We start from the raw sequence: 20452 nt of genomic DNA on the forward strand, positions 1-20452 counted from the left end.
GTGGCAGAAGCTCTTTTTTGAACCATGATGGAAAATCTTTTGTTGCGATGATGAATTACGTGGGTACTCAAAACGTCAATTTGCACTCACAGATCTTCAGCAGTGCAAAACAGATGCAAAATTTTGTATATCTAGTTGGAGATGCCAAGACTCGGGAAGCTGTGGTTGTGGATGCTGCATGGGATGTGAAGGTACTTCGTGCATTGTGCTATTGTGCTATTCTACCACATCTGGCATATGCTTTTGTGATGATTTTGGTTGTACTCAACAGTCTAGTTTGGGTTCTCTTCAAGCAACAGTAATCAGTTTGCATGATTGATTCTGCGCTATACATTAATGATAGGCTTTGGTAATTTGCTCGCTTATTAGTACATGCTTTGAGGGTTGTGACAAAGCAAACTGATGAGCACTGGTGAATGTTGTTCGAGGCTTAGGTTGTCTTTTTTCTTCAAAATGCAGTTGTTTTTTTCCTTATAAAAAATGAGGGCCAATCGCAACCAGGGCATTGTGATAATTGCTGTGAATAGGTTCACATGACCAGAAAACAAGCAACTTAGTTCTAATTTTCAAGACAAAGAAGCTTTACCCTACCATGACAAGGCTTTTTCTCACTGCCTTATAGAGTCTCTTTTGGGGGCTTTATATCCAAGGTTAAGTGTGAAGATAGAAGGTAATCTTGATACTTCATGACGTTTTAAAAATTCAGACAAAATTTGAATTTAAGAGACTTAGACACTATGAACTCAGATGAAGTGGAAGCTTGATTGATTGAAACTGCGATACAGCACTTCTATCACAGAAACATGGCCCCCATGCCAACTGTGGGTTGGTGATGGTCGATCAGACTGGTAAACAGTGGAGGCGCAGGGGGGATGCCCCAGGGATGCGTTCCGAGGATGAGGGCTGTTGTGGACGGCAATGGGGATGCCACATGCCAAAAACAACTTCAAAAAGCGACATTTTTAGACAATTTTTGGCCCATTTTTTAGTTCTCTTGTCAAGGAGGTGGGAGCCACATTGTGGCCATCCCCCACTCACTCTAAAAGAGAGCTCTGTTCCCATTGACACACACACCCTCCAAATATGAGCGCTCAAAGCTTGAAGCTACCTCTTGTCCTATCTTTGCAATCTCCCTCTCAAGTCTTTTTGTGTGGCTATCTATAGTACAAAAATTTGAAATAACAGGTTCGTTTCGGACGTTGTTTGCATCGACCGGTTCGCTAACAAATGTCTGATCCAACCCCTTTATCATCCCCGTTCCCTGTTCCCCGTTCCTTCTTACTAGGGATGAATAGACACATATGGATAGGCATGTCTCATCACGTGGAGACATGGCATTTAAGTGAATAGACACATCCTTTGATGAAACACTACAACCATTCGGTGAGAGGCACAACTGGTGGATGAAGGGTTGCATCCTTGGAAGAAGAGTTACACCCCAATCGAGAAGGCACGTCCTTTGGTAGCTGTTTGCAGGAGATGTAAATAGTATGGATTGACAATAAAGTATAGCCACAATCTCATGACTCTCCCTTCCAATTAAAGTCAAGAGCTCGAACAAACAAATGACTTCTAATGTTGTAAAACTCTTGAAAAGAATTGAATCTCTGAAAGTCTTCATTCTTTAAATTATCTAGAACGTCAAGATTGTTGAGTTTTTTCGTCTTGGCATTATAAGGTTGACTGTGACGAGTTGTTATGCTAAAGGAATCCTGGAGTTTACGACTTTAAGCACAAAATCTGGATGATGGAATGTATCTTGAGGAAAGAACACCTCTGTAATCACTTGTTAGAAGGATGACTCACCGAACACGTAAATTACAACTGACACACGTGAAAAGACTTGCATCACACTTGCGCTTTTTAGATAACACGAGAGCGGCGGAGTTCCGCTCTAGAGAGTATAGATCCTCAAGTCGAGCATCCTTGACGTTATTTCTTTAGAAATTGATCAAGAGAATGCAAATTGCTACCACATGCTCACAGTCTATTCTCACAATTGAGGCAATGCCTCATATTTGAAGGTTCTTTGCCTACATGCTCACAGTCTATTCTCACAATTGAGGCAATGCCTCATATTTGAAGGTTCTTTGCCTACACAAAAGCAACTATAAAAACAGTTAAAAAAAGCATCTGCTATCAAAAGCGAACCCCAAAAGTCAATTGCACCCTAACAGTCTGCTCTTACAATTGAGGCAATGCCTTGTATTAAAGGATCTTCACTTGCACAAAAAGCAACTATAGAAACAGGTCAAAAGTATCCGCTATCAAAAGCGAGCCCCAAAAGTCAATTGCATTCTGACTGGCGCCCAAAAATTTATCAACGCAAAATCTGCCACATAAGATATCGTCGGATAGTCTTACCGCCTCTTAGTACCTTGTCTTCATGTCGGAGAATGAACTCGGGCTGCAGCACCTCTTCTTGGTCCTTGCTCTCCGGTGGGTCTTCAATAGTTGGTTCTTGAGGTGGCTCTCCTTTGTAAGGCTTTAATAGGCTCACATGAAAAGCATTGTGTATGAGCCAATGATTGGGCAACTTGAGTTGATAGGCCATCTAATTGATTGGCCTAAGAATCTGAAAGGGACCATAGTACCTTTTTGCTAGTTTAGCATAGTACTTTTGGTGACCCGTAGGATTCTTGCCCGTTGTGTGCCTTAATCGAGCCTTGGGAAACTTTAACAAGACCCAATCGTTTTCTTTAAAGGCTTGGGCTCTTCTGTGCTTGTCAGCAGCAGCCTTTTGTCTTTGCTGTGAGATAGAGATAGCAACTGGCCGACATTTGTGAGAGATCTATGCGATTTGGATGTGATGAATAAATAAGTCATAATGATCACGGTTTGTGTCTGAGATCATAACAAGGATAATGATGTGAATGTGACTGTGATTGTTCAGGAACAAGGATAATGATGTGAATGTGACTGGATTGTTCAGTGACTAGTGTTCGTTGTGCTAATACATAGTTTGAGTGATCGACATGCATGTATGGACGAAGTCAGTGTTGACTGAGATCAATCGAGTGTTGGCTTCTGCTTGCATCGACGATACACGGTTTTATAGCATGCTTGGCAAAACATACCTTGCTAAACCATGTCCAATCACGCCATTAAATCCACAGAACATCAATCTAGTGTCTCATCAGTGGTGAGAGTTTCAATTATCAACAATCAATCCCAAAGAGGGTCTCAAAACGCATAAAGATTGGAGATCAAACGTATTTTCCATCAAGGAATTGAGAAAAACATAATCATTGTTTGATGGAGAATTTCCAACCACATCTTTATCCTTCAGATTGATGATGTGGTAAATCTGCCGCAAATCATGGAGGCTGTTTTTTGGACGCTAGCTTTTTGTATTTGATGCTTTTAGGCCCAAGGGCTTTGAATATGGACCTTGGGGGAGAGCTCTGGCAGTCTTGTAGTTGCAGAGTGCAGAGCGTTTCTCCTTGGCAGTTGTACCTTGTGCCGATCAATATAAAAGAAATACCAAAAGGGGTGCTAGGGTTTTGGGGCTAGAGCATCTGGCAGTGGAACTCCGCCACTCTGTCTTTTGCGTGGAATCTCTCTCTCTCAGATTTCACCTGTGTTTGAAGTGCCCAAGTCTGTTCCAGTTTTGTTCTTTTCAGTCGGCACGTGGTGCTTTGTCAGACATTCATATTGAGGTTGCCAGATACTTGGAAGATTCACAATGCTTGTGAAGTGCAAGAGGACAGGGAGCCAGAGAATACCCACGGGTAGGAAACAACACTGCTCTAATACCAATGTGAGGATTTAGGGTAATGTTTTTTATACTCAATACTTCTTGACTCAAAAACTCAGGCTTGCAAAACAAAATTTGTAACTTCAATACTAAGAATTCAGATGAACGGGTACGTTGATGATTAAATGACAAACAGCGATATGACATTCCTTTATATTGGAGATGAACAGGCACATATTAATAGGCATTTCCCATCGTGTAGAGACGTGTTCTTCAAGGTAATATACACGTCCATGGATGGAACACTACAACCATTCGGTGTAGAACCCCAACAATGCCATTGGATGAAGGGCTAATCAGGAAGTTCAGACTTTTATGACCTTATGAAGGTATATATACTATGTGTGTGTGCTTGTAAGAGTGTATTTGTATATACATTTACATGTACACACCCACACACACACATTTATACAATCGAGAAGGCTTGTTCCTTGGTTAATGACTCTTTGTAAGAGGTATAGATAGACTTAATAATGATAATTAGATAGCCACAATCGTGACAGTAAGGGTTATGGTCATTAAACAAGTTGTTGTGTGAAGTTTGATGTCTTATCCTTTTTTTTTTTTTTCCTTAAAGTTGAGTACTTGTTTTAAGCCAAATACGTTGCGTCAACTTATTTTACACATGCTTTTTTAAAAACACTTTTAAGTTAATAATGTTTTTGTTATATCTAGTTTTGTTTCGTAGCAAACAAAGTGATTTAGTTTGTTTGTTTTTGTTTTTCTTTTCTTTTCTTGTGTCCCTTGCTTTTATAGTTTTATGAGTGCTTTATTCCCTCTTATAATTCGTGAGTTCAGACTATTCTGAACTTATGAAGGTATATGGCCTAATTGCTATGAACCTCCTTTTATGCATCGTGTTAAAGACTTTTCTTTCAAGGAAAAGTTTTTCCTTTCTGGGGTAGAGAGCTGACATAATTGTGCAGGCAAATAAAGTCTCCAGTGTCCACATATATGAAATCTTCCTACAGGAAGCTCTTAAGCATAGTCACCGAAAGGGTGATGTTAAGTTGCAAGATAAATTAACTAATTCTAAAATGATTTGTCCCTAGAATTATGATTTGTCCCTGTAAGTGGCGTTATCAAGTATACAGACTTTATAACTCTTGAGTTTTTAAGCTTATAGCCAACTGCTCCCCTAGCCCTCTATTTACACCGTCAGCCCACCTCGGCTGCCGTCACTGTCTTTGGCATCGTGACCCCCTTGACTGCTCTTAGCACCGGTTCCCAATTCTTTCCTTCTCCCTTTTCGTTAATTTTTGGCATATTTCAAAGTTCACTTGTAGGTATATGATTCCCAGAGGATGCAGACAGTTGTAAGTGGTTTTGTCTCGTATGCCAGTTCTCTTTGGCCTCTAGGGGTCGGCAACGTAATTTTTCTCTTTCTTTCTTTCGGTCCATGTTGTTATGCATCCTAATGCATGAGAGAGGCAGGTAGGAGGGTGCCCATAAACGTGCATTTTCCATTCATGCCGGTGCCACGGATAGTTGCAACATATAGCCCAATAGTTTAGTTATTGAATTATATTTTTGAACAAAGCATTCATATTTTCATGATTATGCTAGTTTTTGCAAATTGAATTTCATAAACTTACATGGTGGTGAATACAGGGCATCAGGGCGATTGCAGCTCAGGACTCCATGAAATTGGTAAAGTACTTATTCTTGTTTCTTTTTTTTTTGTGCTGCTCTAGGTGTGAGCAGCATCTTTTTAACAATTTATCTACCCATTAATTTATATTTTAGCAATTTATCTTTTTAGGTGTGATTTGACGTTGCAGGTGGGATCTGTAGTAACCCATTACCATTTCGATCACACGGGAGGTACTCCACCACCACCCTTTGATGCCCTTGGAATTAAAGTTCCAGGTGTTAGGGAACTTGCTGTTGAGGACAATGTTCCAGTAAGTTGCCAGTTGCTGATTTAGCATAAAGCAACTGTAGTACGTGCTGCATTTCAACAAAGAGATTTTTCTGATTGTATCGGTTTTATGATGCATTTAGGTTTACATAAACAAATTTGATGCCGAAACCGTACAAATCAGCAATGACGTACCTAGCAGTGCAATTGCAAAGCTTGAGGTATTACTTACGTTTAGATAGTCACCATCATTTGTTGACACAGTTCTGACACTCACCATCTTTCAACTTTGTAAACAGGATTCAGCAATAATTTCTGTGGGTTCAATAAAGCTACATTTCATCCATACACCTGGTCACACGCCAGGAAGCCAATGCATACTTATCCCCAGGTAAGGGCCAGTAGTACTTTATGCCGTTTTTTTCTTTAGCTTCAGATAAGGCAGGCAATCTGTATGCTAACGAAGAGAACAGTTGCTGGATAAATGAGTGTGGTTGGGTATGGCTATGTGCCTCTGGTTGTTACACATCCAGGGATTCTCCTGAAAATGTGACAATCTGGCAAGGAAATTGTAGTCAATCTTGAGAAAGGGTGGGTGAATTTTATGCTAAGCTTGCAAGAGGAAAAGGCAGAGTAGCAAAGAAAACTGTAGCAAGGACAGTCTCAAGGCATTGTAGAACCCTTGAAAGGTCTTAACAGCTGTGGCTTGGTGATGATTCACAAGTTTACCAGAACAGCCACACTCAGTACGTGGTCAGACTGGAGTTTCAAATGGTATCCTTTGCTCTTCATTAGTCTTTCCATGTCTTAACAAAGGTGAAAAAAGGTGCAATTATCCATGGCATGCATGTGTTGAACCATTATGTGAGTCTCGTACTCTTAGCTCTTGTTTATATCAAGAAAGTAGTTTTTCCATACGGCAGATGCATACGGGTGCGGAAGTACAGAAAAAGTCTTGTTCACACTCCCAAGAAATTCCATATGTCGCACCCTAAAGTGCTTGGCCATTAATGACTGAGCCATTAAACATTTATATTGTAGGGATATGCTTGACTGTGGACTCTGTAGTCCAGATTGTAGAGACTAGGTAGTTAGTAGTGGCTATTTGAGAGTGCCAAGTGCAGGAACACACATGATTCTATGAAGCACTGGGTGCTCCAAACTTAGAGCAAAGTATGAAAACTTGATCATTATGTGCCCCGAACTCAGGGCAAAGTAAGAGAAATGATTTCATACTTATCATACACGGAAGTTTCCATACGCCTGGTATGTATACCATACGCACCTGAAAAAACTATGATCAAGATAAGGCTCTTCGATTCTTGGGGAAACCATCTCTTAGAAGACATGTCGGATACCGGAGAGTTTGAGGTCGTGTGGGAAGCAATTTACATTTACCTTCTTACTAATATTTACAGGCTTATTTCCTACTCTATCAGATGAATTCAAGTTACTGAAGTTTGGTGTTATCCTTGTAGACCTAGTCAGGATTTGCTGTTATCTGGTGACACATTATTTATTGGAAGGTAAGCATGTGCTGCCCAACGTTTCAAATAGTGTTTCTTATTCAGATGCCTAAATATACCTATTGTGAGAAAACTTTGCATATCTAATCATGTGTCTTGTCAACGCAGTTGTGGAAGGCTAGATCTTCCAGATTGTGATGCAAAAGCAATGTTTACAAGCTTGCAGAAGAAACTTGCAAGCCTACCTGATAGTACAAGGTGTGGGGTTTTTTTAATGAACATTCTTTTTAAGCTTTTGTATCAAGGTTGATGGCAGAAGTGTACGGGCACCACCTATCAGTAGTTAGCAGAATGTTCCATCCTCACGGAATATTTCAGATCCAAAGGCATCTCAAAAGCGAGGATGGCAGTGAGATGCCTTTGGCATCTGGAATATTCCATGAAGACGGCATATTCCTTGGGAGTCTGGAATATTCCACTAACCATGGATATGTTCCCACGTGGTGCATGCACATTTCTGCCAATAAAGTGCTTTTGGAAATGGTTTAATCTGTGTGCAGGGTTTATCCTGGGCATGATTACGGGGGCCCGTATACAACAATTGCAGATGAAAGGAGGAAGGGTTTTCTGAGACCAATTTCGGAGAGGGATTGGTTACAACAACATAGAATGTGACACTCAGTTGTGTGAAAGTGTGTTTCTCTTTCTCTTCCTTTTACCAGGTTATATGTCAACGGACCATCGTGTATGTTATAACAAATGTATGTTTGCTTCTTTGTTTACATCACGACCTTGTATTAGATACCCTGTGGTCTCTATTTCATACCAAAAATGCTCATTAATACCGGACAATTTACTCAATGAATGTAAGAACTTGTAACTTGAAAGTGAGAGATGAAATAACAATGAAAGGGGTTTTGAGGAGCATGTGACAGCAAAGCATAAGCTTGGCTCATTGGCTATCGCATTGTGCGCGGAAAATATGGACAGAGAGCTGCCAACTCATACTCTTTTCTTTTTTGTTTTTGTTTTTTTGCATAGTATATTGTTGTTCGGGACTCTACATGGCCATCCAGGTGTCAAATCTCTCTTTCTTGAGATCAAGTCTCACTGAACACATTTTTGAGGTCTCCAGGGATTGTTTCTATGACGATAAACACACACACGCTACATATATATGAGAGGTGAGAATACATGCTGAGAGAGATCCTTCACTCCACGTAGTAGGGGAAAACCCTGCTAAAAAGAGCATTGATGAGGAAAACACAGAAGTGTGCAAGATAGAAGGGAAGCAACTAGGGTAAAGTAGCCAATTATGAGACATGCTCTAATAGGGAGTCACATCCACCCCCAATTTAGAGACAAAAATGTAAGATATGCATGGAAGCTTGCTTTTGTGTCTTGTGGTTTCTAAAAACTGTACCATCATTGGGTCTTCAATACCTCTCATGGCCCAAGAAGCCTCAAAAAATGAATTTTCTCAAATAGACAACCAAGTTGAATATTGATCTTGGTACTGTTTAATTCATTGATTTTTACAGAATTTGATGCAAGAAGCTTATTGAATTTGCACCCCCCCCCCCCCCCCCCCCCCCCCCCCCCCCCCCCCTTTCCCACCCAAAAAAAAGGGGAAAAGTTTGAGCTGTGTGTATTTAATATGGCTCCTCTACCCTGAATAGGGATGGGCAAGCAAAGGGCAACCAAAGAACAACCGGACTGTAGAAACATGCATGATGACAGGCTTGCTGGCACCAACGAACAGGGAAGATTGAAAGGCATTGAAAGATTAAACAACCTGTGGAAACTATGGATAAGTGTCGATGGGGTAGAAGGTGTCACTAGTAGACAACATTTGAACGTAGAAGTGTGTGTTGTATGGAGGTCGAATAAGTGCCAAAAGGAGCAATGTCTCTTGGGATTGTTCTTAGGATGTTATAAACGTCTCTTCTCCTCTTCTTTCTTTCTTTGTTCTTCTTCTCCTCCTCAGCAATATTTGGGAAAAAGATGTGCTCGTCATAGGTCAACTTCACACCTCCTCCCATTAGCTATATAGATTGAGAGTATACTTTAGTACCTTTAGAGCAATGAGGAATCCCAAAATCCGAGCGAGCAAAACTAACAATTTTTGTTGACACAAAATTATGCAAACCATAAACTTTGCAAAACTTACAATGTTTTTTTATATCCTTGTGCAATATATTAGTTATATATATTGTGGTGTGTGGTTGTGTAGGTAGAGTCCGGCCACCTAGTGTGGTCAGACATGTGATGGTTGGAATTGCTTGATGGTAATATAAGGAGGTGCCGGATGAGAAAGAGGCACACTTGGTTTGGTCGTGTAGGTAGAGTTGACCACACACCACAATATCTTGGATTTTTGTTGGTTAGAGATACTCCCTACTTAGTTTCTTTACCTATAAAAATAAGTTTAAATTGTTCTATCTCTAACACATGCCAAAAACTTTTCATCAACATTGAAATTAACCAAAAAGGTGTATTGCATTTACAAATCAAAATGGAGAGTGCAACAAAAAAAATAATGTCGCACTACAATATGGGACAAAAGTTAATAGCCATAAGCACATATATTGAAAAAACTACTATAAAACCATAGCAAGGTCCACAAGCCTTTAAGGTTGCATCAGCACCTGTGAACCTCCAAGTGCTTGGACTAACTCCAATTTTGTCAAAGCCGCCTGCTGCATGAACTCATGAGCATCAGGATCAAGGCCAAGTACTTGCAAAAATATGAAGTAAATGTGCTTACATGGCATATACACAAGACGTTTGCTTTCCAGTTTTGAAAATCATTGCAAGTATATCTGTGAAAATTTGACATTGTCACAGAGTATGTCACTCCCTTTGCACTTGACCCCACAGTATTAACATAGAAAACATGTGTTTCATTGCAAACCACAATGACCTCTTGCACCAACTCTGCTGCCATGGTTCTACCCACTTTAATCTTGCCATGAAACTCCTTTGTTGATCATGATCTCCATTTCACAATCTTTCCATCTCTAAATTTGGGAGGATGCTGTTAGCAACTCTTTGGTTCAATGGAACTGTTTTATGTATTCTTGATGTTGATGTAGCTTGCAAAACAAAACCATTGGCTTGCAATTGCGTTAGCTCTTGAGGTTGCAAATTTGTGCCCTCTGCAACCACCCAAACACCGGGAGCTGGACTTGGTGGCCGTTCAACTATGCTGTGAACCTTCCAGGTGTGCATGTTATTGGAGTTACAAAACCAAATGAACCCTTCCACAAGGCCTCCCAATTGTGAACCAGACGGAGGATATTTCCTGCGACCCCAAAAACAAGGAGCTGGCACTCTATTTTGGCATCCGTTAAACAGGCATTAATGAACCGCCTACATCGATCTCCATCTTTCTACACCACACTAAAACAAGTCATCTTTTGCCCAAGTTCTGTTTTCCTTATTACCCAAACTAACTTTGCTACATTTACTTCGAGATATGGGACATCCTTTGAAGCTTTTTTTTTTTTTTTTTTTTGTGTTGAAGCCCACCAATTGCAGTTGTCATTGTAACATACTTTGGCCTGTGGATATCTTCCTTCAGGACAATATTTGCATCAACAAAAATTGGCCTCTTTTTTCTAATACTCTTTTCTTGGAGTATATTTCTATTCATTTCAAGACTATTGATACCCATTTCATGCATTGAAGAATGTGTAAGGTCAACTAGTTTCTTTCCAGCTGCCACGGAAGTAGATGAAGGTCGGTTCATGAAGCAATCTGCCAAATCTTTAATGCCAAGACCGGTGGAGCTCCCAACACCTTTCGAATAGGCATTATATTTCACACTTTGAAGCACAGCTAAAGCCATACCTGCACATGTTGCCTCATACAAACTTATGTGATCCTTGTAACCAACCGAGGCACGCATACTAGCATGTTTTGACTCAGACAAGTTTGTGCTAGGGACAAAGATACCTACAGCATCTTGTGATACAAATCTTTTCCCCCAATGAGGCACTCATACATCCCACCAAGCCAACCATGTCTCCAATGAAGCAATCTCCCCTTCAATGGCCATTCCTGTTTTTCAAAATCTTCTAAGATCTCCCTTACAATGCTCAACCGCATTCTCTGTAGATGCAGTTCTCCACTTGCGACACAAAGTCTTGTGCTCCTCTTGAAATGCTGAACGGATGCACTTAACAGTATGTCGAACCATACTTTGCTCCCAATGAAACAAACATGATCTCTCTTTGTTTGGAGTAGACTTCCTTGCTCCTCCAAAATAAACAGTTACACAGCAATCCAATTGGAATTGGCTTCATCTGCCATAAATCCCCTGAACTCTGGCTTATCAAAACCCTGTTGCTTAACCACATTGTTCAGCATCTTCCAAAATTCAATCTGAGCATATTTATTTTCCACGCTAAACTCAGCAGTTGCAATGGTGAGTAGCTCTCGTACATAAGAGTCATAGACATGCGCTGACATAGTCAGCCATCCTTGAACATGGTGAACATGATCAAAGTGCACCCACATTTGCTCCAAATTACCTCTAGGACGCATGTGATTCACCAAATCGACTCCACTGCCCGGTCCCTTAATTGACATTTTAAATACATGAGGTTGTACTTTATCACCCAATTGGCCTGGAAAAAGGATACTATGAATAAAGGATATCTGCACTTGCTTTTCAAGTCAAGCACTGCCTCAAGACCTTTTGAAGTGATATTCTTTGATCTTTTTGCAGACTCCAAACTTCGTTCGACTCTCCTTTTATTTGACAGGGGAGTCATACTGTCAAGAAATTCAGTAAATTCCAAATCTTCAATCATAGCACTTGCAGTTGAACCTGCTCCAATAAACTTTTCCATGATAAGATCATAAGTGGTGGCCCACTCCAATTGTTTCGCAGTCACCAAAGGGTCCCGACTTGCTGAATCAAGCAACATTTCATCTATGTGACTTTCAACCATCCGACTCCTCCCTTCTGCACATGGATGATTATGTTCTCCAAGATGCAAAGCATACCTAGTACAATTATGCTTATCTCTAGGTAAACAATAGTAAATAACTGCAGGACATATAGATACACATTCGGGAATTTGTCCACAATGAGTGCATACCAGTGTGCCATACTGAGAAGAGATCAATCCTTTAGGACTAGATTTAACAAGCCGACCTCGCCATTGAGACTCATTGAACATATTTGAGCGCAAATAAAATGGACAATCAATGTTGATGTAGCGCAAATGCCCAGAGCATCTACTAAATCTGACAATTCCATTAAAACTATCTGCTACAAGTGACATACTCTGTCCACATGTGACTATCATGTCTTTGCTCTATACCACTCATACCTGAAGAGTTACCAGCTGGCGGTAATTCAAAAGCAATATACCCATCATAATGAGCTGGGAGCTCATCAATACAGACCACTTTCTTGGCTTGATGGAGGGCAATATATAAATTGCTTTGCAATGGCATGCACTTAATCATGTCAATAACACTCGCATTGATCTCAGAGAGAGGTACTTTCTTGTCTTTCATGTCTTGAGAAACTCTGCCAATGCCAGCATCAATCTGATCCTCACTTCTCATATCCACCTTGAAGAACTGGTGTTGTTCATGATCAAGCATAAAAGTTTGCTCACCATCTGATGATATAGTAGCTTCTACCTTGACTTGCGGTCCAAATAATGTTAATGGACGAAGACAGAAATTAGCATCACGAAGTTCAAAATGTTCTTACAAAGAAGCAACTGTCAAAGAATAAATTTTGGTATCAAACATAAGCACTAGCTTCTGTCCACGCCCTGGACCAAAAACTGTAATGCATCTCCCCATGGGTCAATAGTGTGTTTCGCAGAAGGTAAGAATATCAAAGAGCAGTGGCATGGTTCTGATTGATACAACGAGTGTAAATAGAATAGATTGATATCCTTAAAATTCTATCCATAACCACAACCCGCCAGGAATATTGCATGTTCGTGTTCCCACGAACAACAATTATTGTTTTATAAAATATATATTAGAAATAATAATTCACTATATAATATAGTCACAACATCAAATATAAAGTTCTTAAAAAACGAACCTGCTTTTAGTTTTAAAAACACTAAAAAAGAACCTGTTTTAGTTTTAAAAACACTTAAAACACTGAAAAAACGAGCCTGCTTTTAGTTCTTTGAGTTTTACAATTTTCAGTCAATCGAGCATATTAATGACAACCGAACTTCACCTACCCAGTTAAATGTCCCATGCACAATATCCCATTCCGAACTTAAGGGTGTTTACACACTGCTGAGTGTTTTTGGTTTATTAAATTCTAAGACAAGTTTTTGCGTGCTGAAAAGAGTGGTTGCCTTTTGAGTTTGTTAGAGAGGTCACCAATGAAATTAAAAGGAGCTACACCACAGTACTATGGGGGGATCGATAGACAGAGCATGCGACAATAGCTTAGGGTTAAAGGATGGAGGTGTGTCAGTTCATGGATGCTCTTAGTTAATAAAAGGGAAAATTACCAAAATACCCCTCTAATTTGCGGAAATTCCCAAAATACCCCTCAAATTTCAAAAAATTCTCAAAACAGTCCCAATATTTTGTAAGAAATTCGAAAAATGCCCTTCAAGTTTTCCAAAATTCCCAAAGTACCCCTGGTTGTGAGATTAAATTTCTTGAAAGGCAAAAAAAATTGTAGCTTTTCATAAGAAGACTGACTGTCTATCAATACAAGATGCTAAAACTAGAATTTAGGTATGTTACATAGGCTTTGGAGATGAATTTCTTCTTTATTTTTAGATATAATTGCCCTTTTTGCAAGGTAATTTGTGACAAATTACATGCTAAGAAGTCAAAAACGGATCTAAATTGTCAAAAAAGAATAAAGGTTAGAAAATCTTGAACAGTCCAATCAAAATAGATGTAAGAGTATTTTGGTAATTTTTGAAATTTGAGGGGTATTTTGGGAATTTCCACAAATTAGAGGGGTATTTTGGTAATTTTCCCTTAATAAAAGTGTAGTCGACGTGATTGGCAACCGGCCGTCTGGTGGTCATGGTTTCATTATGTGAAAGGGGCCTATAGGCCCCTACTGTATTTTTTTAAAGCAACGCATGTTCCTAATATAGTTTTTTAACGCATCTGCTGTGCCTCTCTCTCTCAGGCATCTCTTAGGTGGTTTTTTGCGCAATGAATTGACAGATTTCTTGCGCCCTTTCACGCTCTCAAGTTCTCCTTCCCTGCGCCCTTTCATGCTCCTTTCCTGCGCCCTTTCAAGCTTATATTAGGTAATCTCTCAAGCCTAATCTCTCTGAATGAGTTAATCTTTGTCATCTGAAGCCGGCCTACGTGTTAGCTTATATTAGGTAATCTCTCAAGTCTAATCTCTCTGAATGAGAGAGATTAGGCTAATCTCTCAAGCCTAATCTCTCTGAATGAGTTAATCTTTGTCTAATGAGTTAATCTCTCAAGCCCTCAACGTTCGGCAGCAAAACTCGAATCAAGCTCGGAGAAGGGAGAAGGGACTCTACCTCGGCCATGGGGAGAAGGGAGTCTACCTCGGCCCGAAAACCTCCTGCCAGGTACCTTTGTAAACTACCTGTAGCCATCCACGCCGGCGTGGATGGCTACAGGTAGTTTTTTTTTTCAATGATTAGATAACGTTTGTAAGGCTAATGTTTTCATTAAAATTATTGACACTTTTAAATAATACAGAAGCCTTCTGTAACGCTCTCTGTAAAGCTTTCTAACATTGCAGCGGGATAAACCAAACCACTACAGAAGGATTAACTAAACTTTTGTGTGGCTTTCTTATCATTGTGATTCTAAGCCTAAACTACCTGTAGCCATCCACGCCGGCGTGGATGGCTAGAAGGAGTGTTGAATGTGAAAATCTACCTATTTATAAGCTCTCTCTGGATATCTTCAAAGCTACATAGCTTATCTTAAAACTATCTGAAGCCATCCACGCCGACGTGGATGGCTAGAAGGAGTTTCTTGCGACATTGGTTTAGGGGTAGTGATTCATTCTCGCATTCAATTTAATCATGTTTTATGAAGCTCAATAAGCTCCCTCAAGCTATCCACGCGACATGGATGTCTAGAGGGAATTTTTCAAGATAAAATTTTATAATTGATCATGATTTTTAAAATTTTTTTAGCTCCCCTCTAGCAATCCACACCGACATGGATGCTTAGGTGGAGATCAATAAGATAAAGTTTTGATTTTTTGAACTGCCTCTAGGCATCCGCGTTGGCATGGATGCCTAGAGGGAATTTTAATGAAGTAAATAAATTGTTTTTGGTTTGTTTTGCAAGTCCTTCAATTCGTGGACGAGGTCGCAAACGGAGACGACTTTCTTCAACTCAAGCTTCCAGTATCTTAGAGAGAAGTGATCAAATAAGTGCAGTCTCTGTCACACAGATATGACAGATGGTAGGGACACAGGAGGAGGAGATGCAAAGTCAAAACTTGGGGCTTGGCTCCATAAATGAAGTTGATGAATCTCTTGCCCCACAAGAGGCATGTTTTCAAGTAGTGCCTTATGTCGTAAGAGATGAAGTAGTAGTAGAGATTGAGATAGGGGAAGAGCACAAACTTTACATGCATAGAGGACAAGATATTCTTCAATGTACTCGCATGTTTAGTTGTTTTGATTGTCCACCAATTCCTTTATGTCGATTGATCCCTTATGCAAGTGTGAGAGGCTTACGAGATGATGTTAGTGGATTGAAAGATGCTTTTGCAAAGGAGGGCTACATGCAAGAAAAAGGAGCTTTTATTGTTTCAGTTTGGAATTGCAAGAAGGAGGAAGCTTATGTGACAGGTATTTCATTTCTCTGCTTTGGTCTTTCCTACTGTCTGTTTCTATGGTGTTTTTTGTTGTTCTCATAAATAGTAGTTGAGTGTGCTTTTCTGCTTATGATTATCTTTTTTGCAGAGGACCTTCTTACTTCATGGGACCCAATATGGGTTGATATACATAAAGAGTTTGAAATTGAGCTTTCTAAAAGACCAAATCTTCAAGTTCTCTCTAATAAAATGTTCTACGTTTGGGAGGGTAATCATAGAACGGTCGCTTGGATGGCTGCTATTGAAGAGAGATTCTCCATTGATAGAGAGAAACATTGTAGTGTGATTTGTATAGTTACTGATCCTACTCGAGTGCCAGAGATAGCTCTGCTTAGTAGCTTGCAAAGAATGAATTTGTAAGCTTCATGACTTTCTATATATTTTAGCAGAAAATTTCTATGTTGTGTTTCTGACTTTGTATATATTGTATATGACCTTGGAATACATGAATACACATGCTCTTGTAGTCACGCATCTTAGGGATGAGCTTGTCAACTGCTCCCACACTTGTGCAGCAGATCATGAAGCCTGTGTAACAGAGCTACCAGAAAAAGATCAAAAGTTGATTGCTGCAGTCCGTAAGAATACTCGAAGGGTGTGGAGCCTTGGTATCCACTTACTCGTCGATACTTGGGAAAGCTCTTATACGATGTAAGTGTCTTTGGCTTGATTTTTTGGAACGATCTCATATTTTCTTTTTGTGAAAATTACATATATTAAATTGTGTATTGAAGGATAAAATATCCAAGTAATTGAGCCAAAGAGTATGTGCTTGTTTTTTGCAAATTATTTATTTTTAAGTATGTGTTGAAGGTTCAAATGTCCAAGGAATTGAGCCAAAGAATAGAGCAAGCTAGGCACACAATGACAAATGAAGAACTTATAAAAGAGGAGGAGAAAATATTGAGTTTAGCACTCAAATATGGAGAGCGCGTTGGGAAGGTGGTTGAATTATTTTTGTTTTGGGTGTTTTGCACATAGTGTAATAGCTGTTTAAACTTGGTTTTCTATTCGTTGCTCAAAAATTGCAGTTGCTAAATATTGTTGATCCGAATCTTGGACCAGATTGGATGGTTTGAGTTCTTGCACTCAAATGGGGTCATGATAGTTGGGCTACACTTGAGAAACTGAACTTGATTGCTATGCATGATGCTCCTATCTTGAGCAAACTGTTATGGGTTTCCTTGCTTGAGGCAGATAAGGTTACTAGATCCTCTTATGGTTTAAAGAAAGGAGATCATGTGTATCACATGTGAGTAAAGTTTCTTTTGACTTTCAAGAATCTTTGATATAGAGTTGCTAGTTTTTTGTGATTATTTTAGTTTTTTATCATCGTCGTTCTTATGTAGTTGGATATGTAGAGATGGCCTTCTACAAAGGATTTTTGATAGTGCCACAAAGTTTGTGGAGGACTTGAGCAACATTGTTGTTGGTATTTTGCTGCCTCATGATTGCTCTCTTGCCTCTTACTTTGAGGAGCTCAAGTTTGAAGCACGACCCTATCTTTATCGTTTGGAGACCTCTCTTGAAGCTAAGACAAAAGATGTTGACAAGCAAGCTATGAAGAAAGTGGACACGGTATGCATGGCATCTCAGCGGCTAGCCTACAGGTCAAGCTCATCATACTTTTATTTCAAGCTTTTCATAATTACAAAGTGTGTAGTGATGTTATTTTGTTATTTTGTTTTAGATTTCTATTATTCTTGGTTGGAAAAGGCTTGCTACCAGGGATTCCATTCTTAGCTAAGCAATGGGCACAACTATCTACTGGGGAAGGATGCATGTACTCCCCTTCCATGCATAAGCCCACTACTTGGGAGATGGAGGCATGTCCATGGTGGATAGGCATGGATTCTCGGAATGTATTGGCGAGAGAGAGAGAGAGAGAGAGAGAGAGAGAGAGAGAGAGAGAGAGAGAGAGAGAGAGAGCTTCATGATACTATGAGAGTTGGTGGTACATCCATCGATGTGCCTCTCCCTCTTAGAGTGGATGAGGTGATATCGAGTAAATGGTTACTCAAAACAGTCTCAAACATAATTTGTCTAAGAGCTTTAAATTCTCTTTTCCTATAATTATTTGTTTTACATAACGGTAATATTTGTTTTTTTGCTTTTTTCAAGCTACAAATACTTCTCGCAAGGGAAAGGAAGTGATTGTTGAGACTAGGGTGGATGCAAACATGGAGCGAGAGCATGGTGAGCTTTCACTTGCGATGCAATCGTTTGTTTTGTTCATTTATTGGAGTTAAGTCACTTTGTTTAGCCTCTTGTATCGTAATACCTCTTGGGGAGATTGTTGCAAAGAAAACCTTTTTTTTTGTCTACATCGTTGATATTCCCTTGTCTTCTCTATCCTCATTGCCTGACTCATGATGCATGGCCATTTATGGGGACTACATAGCCATTGTTGCTGATTTTAGGACTGGTGTTCGACATCCGACATGGATTGGTGTTCATGAGCACATGGGATGTGCACGCCTCGATTGGACCTTGTGCGTGCGTGGTGGGAGAATAGTCGCATGGGCTGCTCATTTTATTTTTTTGGATCTTCCCTTTGGTGGTTCCCCATTAGCCTCCCCTGTTGCACCCCTTTGGGATATTTGTGGTGAGGATCATGTTCATGCAGGCATGCAACTTGCATATTCGAGTTTGTCAGACTCAGGGTGATTGTTGGTCATGGTCTCTATGGCAGGTTTTTGTTTCAATCATAATTTTATACAATACTTGTCGATTTTTGTTGTGTGTTTCTATTGTGACTTTTGAAACCTCTTGCAGGAGATACCATTGGCTGGGTTGAGAGATTTTGTCGTGCATCAGAGATGGCTATTCATTGTCACATTGTGGTCCTCCATCATGGAGCTTATGGTTATGGTAATAGCTTTGGTGGTCGGATTGAGGTAATGCTCTTCTATATATTAACTTGTTTGTTTCTCATTTTGGTGTGTTATTATTATTGTGATTGCCCTCTAATTGTCTATGTGGTGGTGTAGTGTCATTGTTCTCTCTTACTTATGGTGCATAGAGTTGGCATGCAACCACCTTGCTTTGTGGTTGAGAGCACCCCACTATTCAACCGGCTTGGCATGCAGCCTTTGGATTCTTACATGATGCACCATCTTCCAGAGTCTTCTCTAGCCAGATCATCATCAGGGGAGCCATGGCGTGGTGGCTTGCAACGAAGTCACTCTTTTATTGCATGTTTTGTGGAGCTTCTTTGTAGGCCTAGAGGTCTTTGTTTTGGAGTTGGGATGTGGTACATCGCCCATATTGGCAACATGCTTAGGCACAGGGCGGGTGTGTGCAGCACTCGACATTAATGACACTTTGATTTCAGATTATGTGCAACCATTATTTCGCCCTAAAAAGCGAAGCAGAGAGGGAGCCTCCACCTCTCTTGATGTTGATGATGTGGGTGACATGCCTTCGCGTGTAAACCCCTCTGATGACTAGTGAGAGTCCACCTTACACTTCATTTTCCCCACCTATTTTATGTTTCCATCATACTTTTATGCTATTTTTGTCACTTTTTTGTATCATTGTTTAGTATTTGAAAATTATGGATAATGATTCAAACAAAAATTTGAGATTTCTTGTGCTTTTATGATGTAGATTTTGTATTGCTTGCATGTGGATTGTGAGACTTATCTTTTTCTTTTTGTATGGAAGTGTCTTGCCAGTTTATGCTAAGGGGATTGCAAAAACCATGGCTGCTGATATGCGACACGATTTTGACACCCACAAGAAGTGTCAGAGACACAATATCTTTATTGATGACGAGTGTGACTCTTCATAGTCATGAGATAGAACCATAGCATTTCTTGTTGTTATTAGAGTACAGAGGCATGCCATGCTGTTATCTATATTCCACTAAATATTCCACTTGTTATCTTACAACTCTAAAGAAATTTCTCTTTCTTTTGTATAAGATATGGCAATTCTCTCTTAGTATAGTTTAGAAACTTTGTAGATGTATGAGCATTGTTGACTTGTATTAGATTGCTCCTTAAAATTTAAAGTTAAAATAAAAATTATGGTGTTGAATTTAGTTGTGGATCATTGCATGGTTTGTAATAGCTTTGCTACTAGCTTGGGTTTCTCATTGCTCGACATCAAGTATCAATTGCTGTTTTAGGGCAAACTACTCCCCTGTTCATGCTCACAAGCACAACACAGACAACATACTTATCATCCGATGACACGACTAACCCGTAGGTGCACAGAGGCAATCTCGTTAGCTTGTCAGGCTGAGACCAACCTACACATACGCACTTCTATGATGCATCAATCAATAACCCTCGTTAACTCCAACCCACTATATCCCTAAACGCTCATAACACCGTTTACACATCAAATGAATTCGGAATTGCTTCAAACTTGCTAGGCACCATCCTCTCACTAGGATATACTTACCTATAAGTCTAATCTCACCAGATTTTAACCCTAGTTATCTTGAATACAGTCGCGATAGACTCACATGTCATAATCTAAAATTGTGCGAAACCTAAGTCATGAGTATCTATGCGTAGCTAATC

General features: G+C 39.8%; 1 protein-coding gene and 1 pseudogene across 2 annotated transcripts in view; both read left to right on the plus strand.

The window, feature by feature from the left end:
* Positions 1–8011, plus strand: part of LOC147424959 (uncharacterized) — a 38126-nt gene extending 30115 nt beyond the window's left edge. For both annotated transcript variants that reach the window (XM_086500841.1, XM_086500842.1), the window contains exons 7-14: positions 93–191; positions 5369–5407; positions 5539–5661; positions 5762–5839; positions 5918–6009; positions 7097–7144; positions 7253–7342; positions 7645–8011. In XM_086500841.1, the coding sequence (XP_086356967.1) occupies positions 93–191; positions 5369–5407; positions 5539–5661; positions 5762–5839; positions 5918–6009; positions 7097–7144; positions 7253–7342; positions 7645–7759 (684 nt within the window). In that variant the 3' untranslated portion in view covers positions 7760–8011. The remainder of the gene's footprint in view (positions 1–92; positions 192–5368; positions 5408–5538; positions 5662–5761; positions 5840–5917; positions 6010–7096; positions 7145–7252; positions 7343–7644) is intronic.
* Positions 8012–17861: 9850 nt separating this feature from the next.
* Positions 17862–19370, plus strand: LOC147424960 (uncharacterized; annotated as a pseudogene).
* The last annotated feature ends 1082 nt before the right edge of the window (positions 19371–20452 follow it).

Source organism: Adiantum capillus-veneris, chromosome 25, assembly GCF_014529385.1.
Source record: "Adiantum capillus-veneris isolate H3 chromosome 25, ASM1452938v2, whole genome shotgun sequence".
Lineage (NCBI taxonomy): Eukaryota > Viridiplantae > Streptophyta > Polypodiopsida > Polypodiales > Pteridaceae > Adiantum > Adiantum capillus-veneris.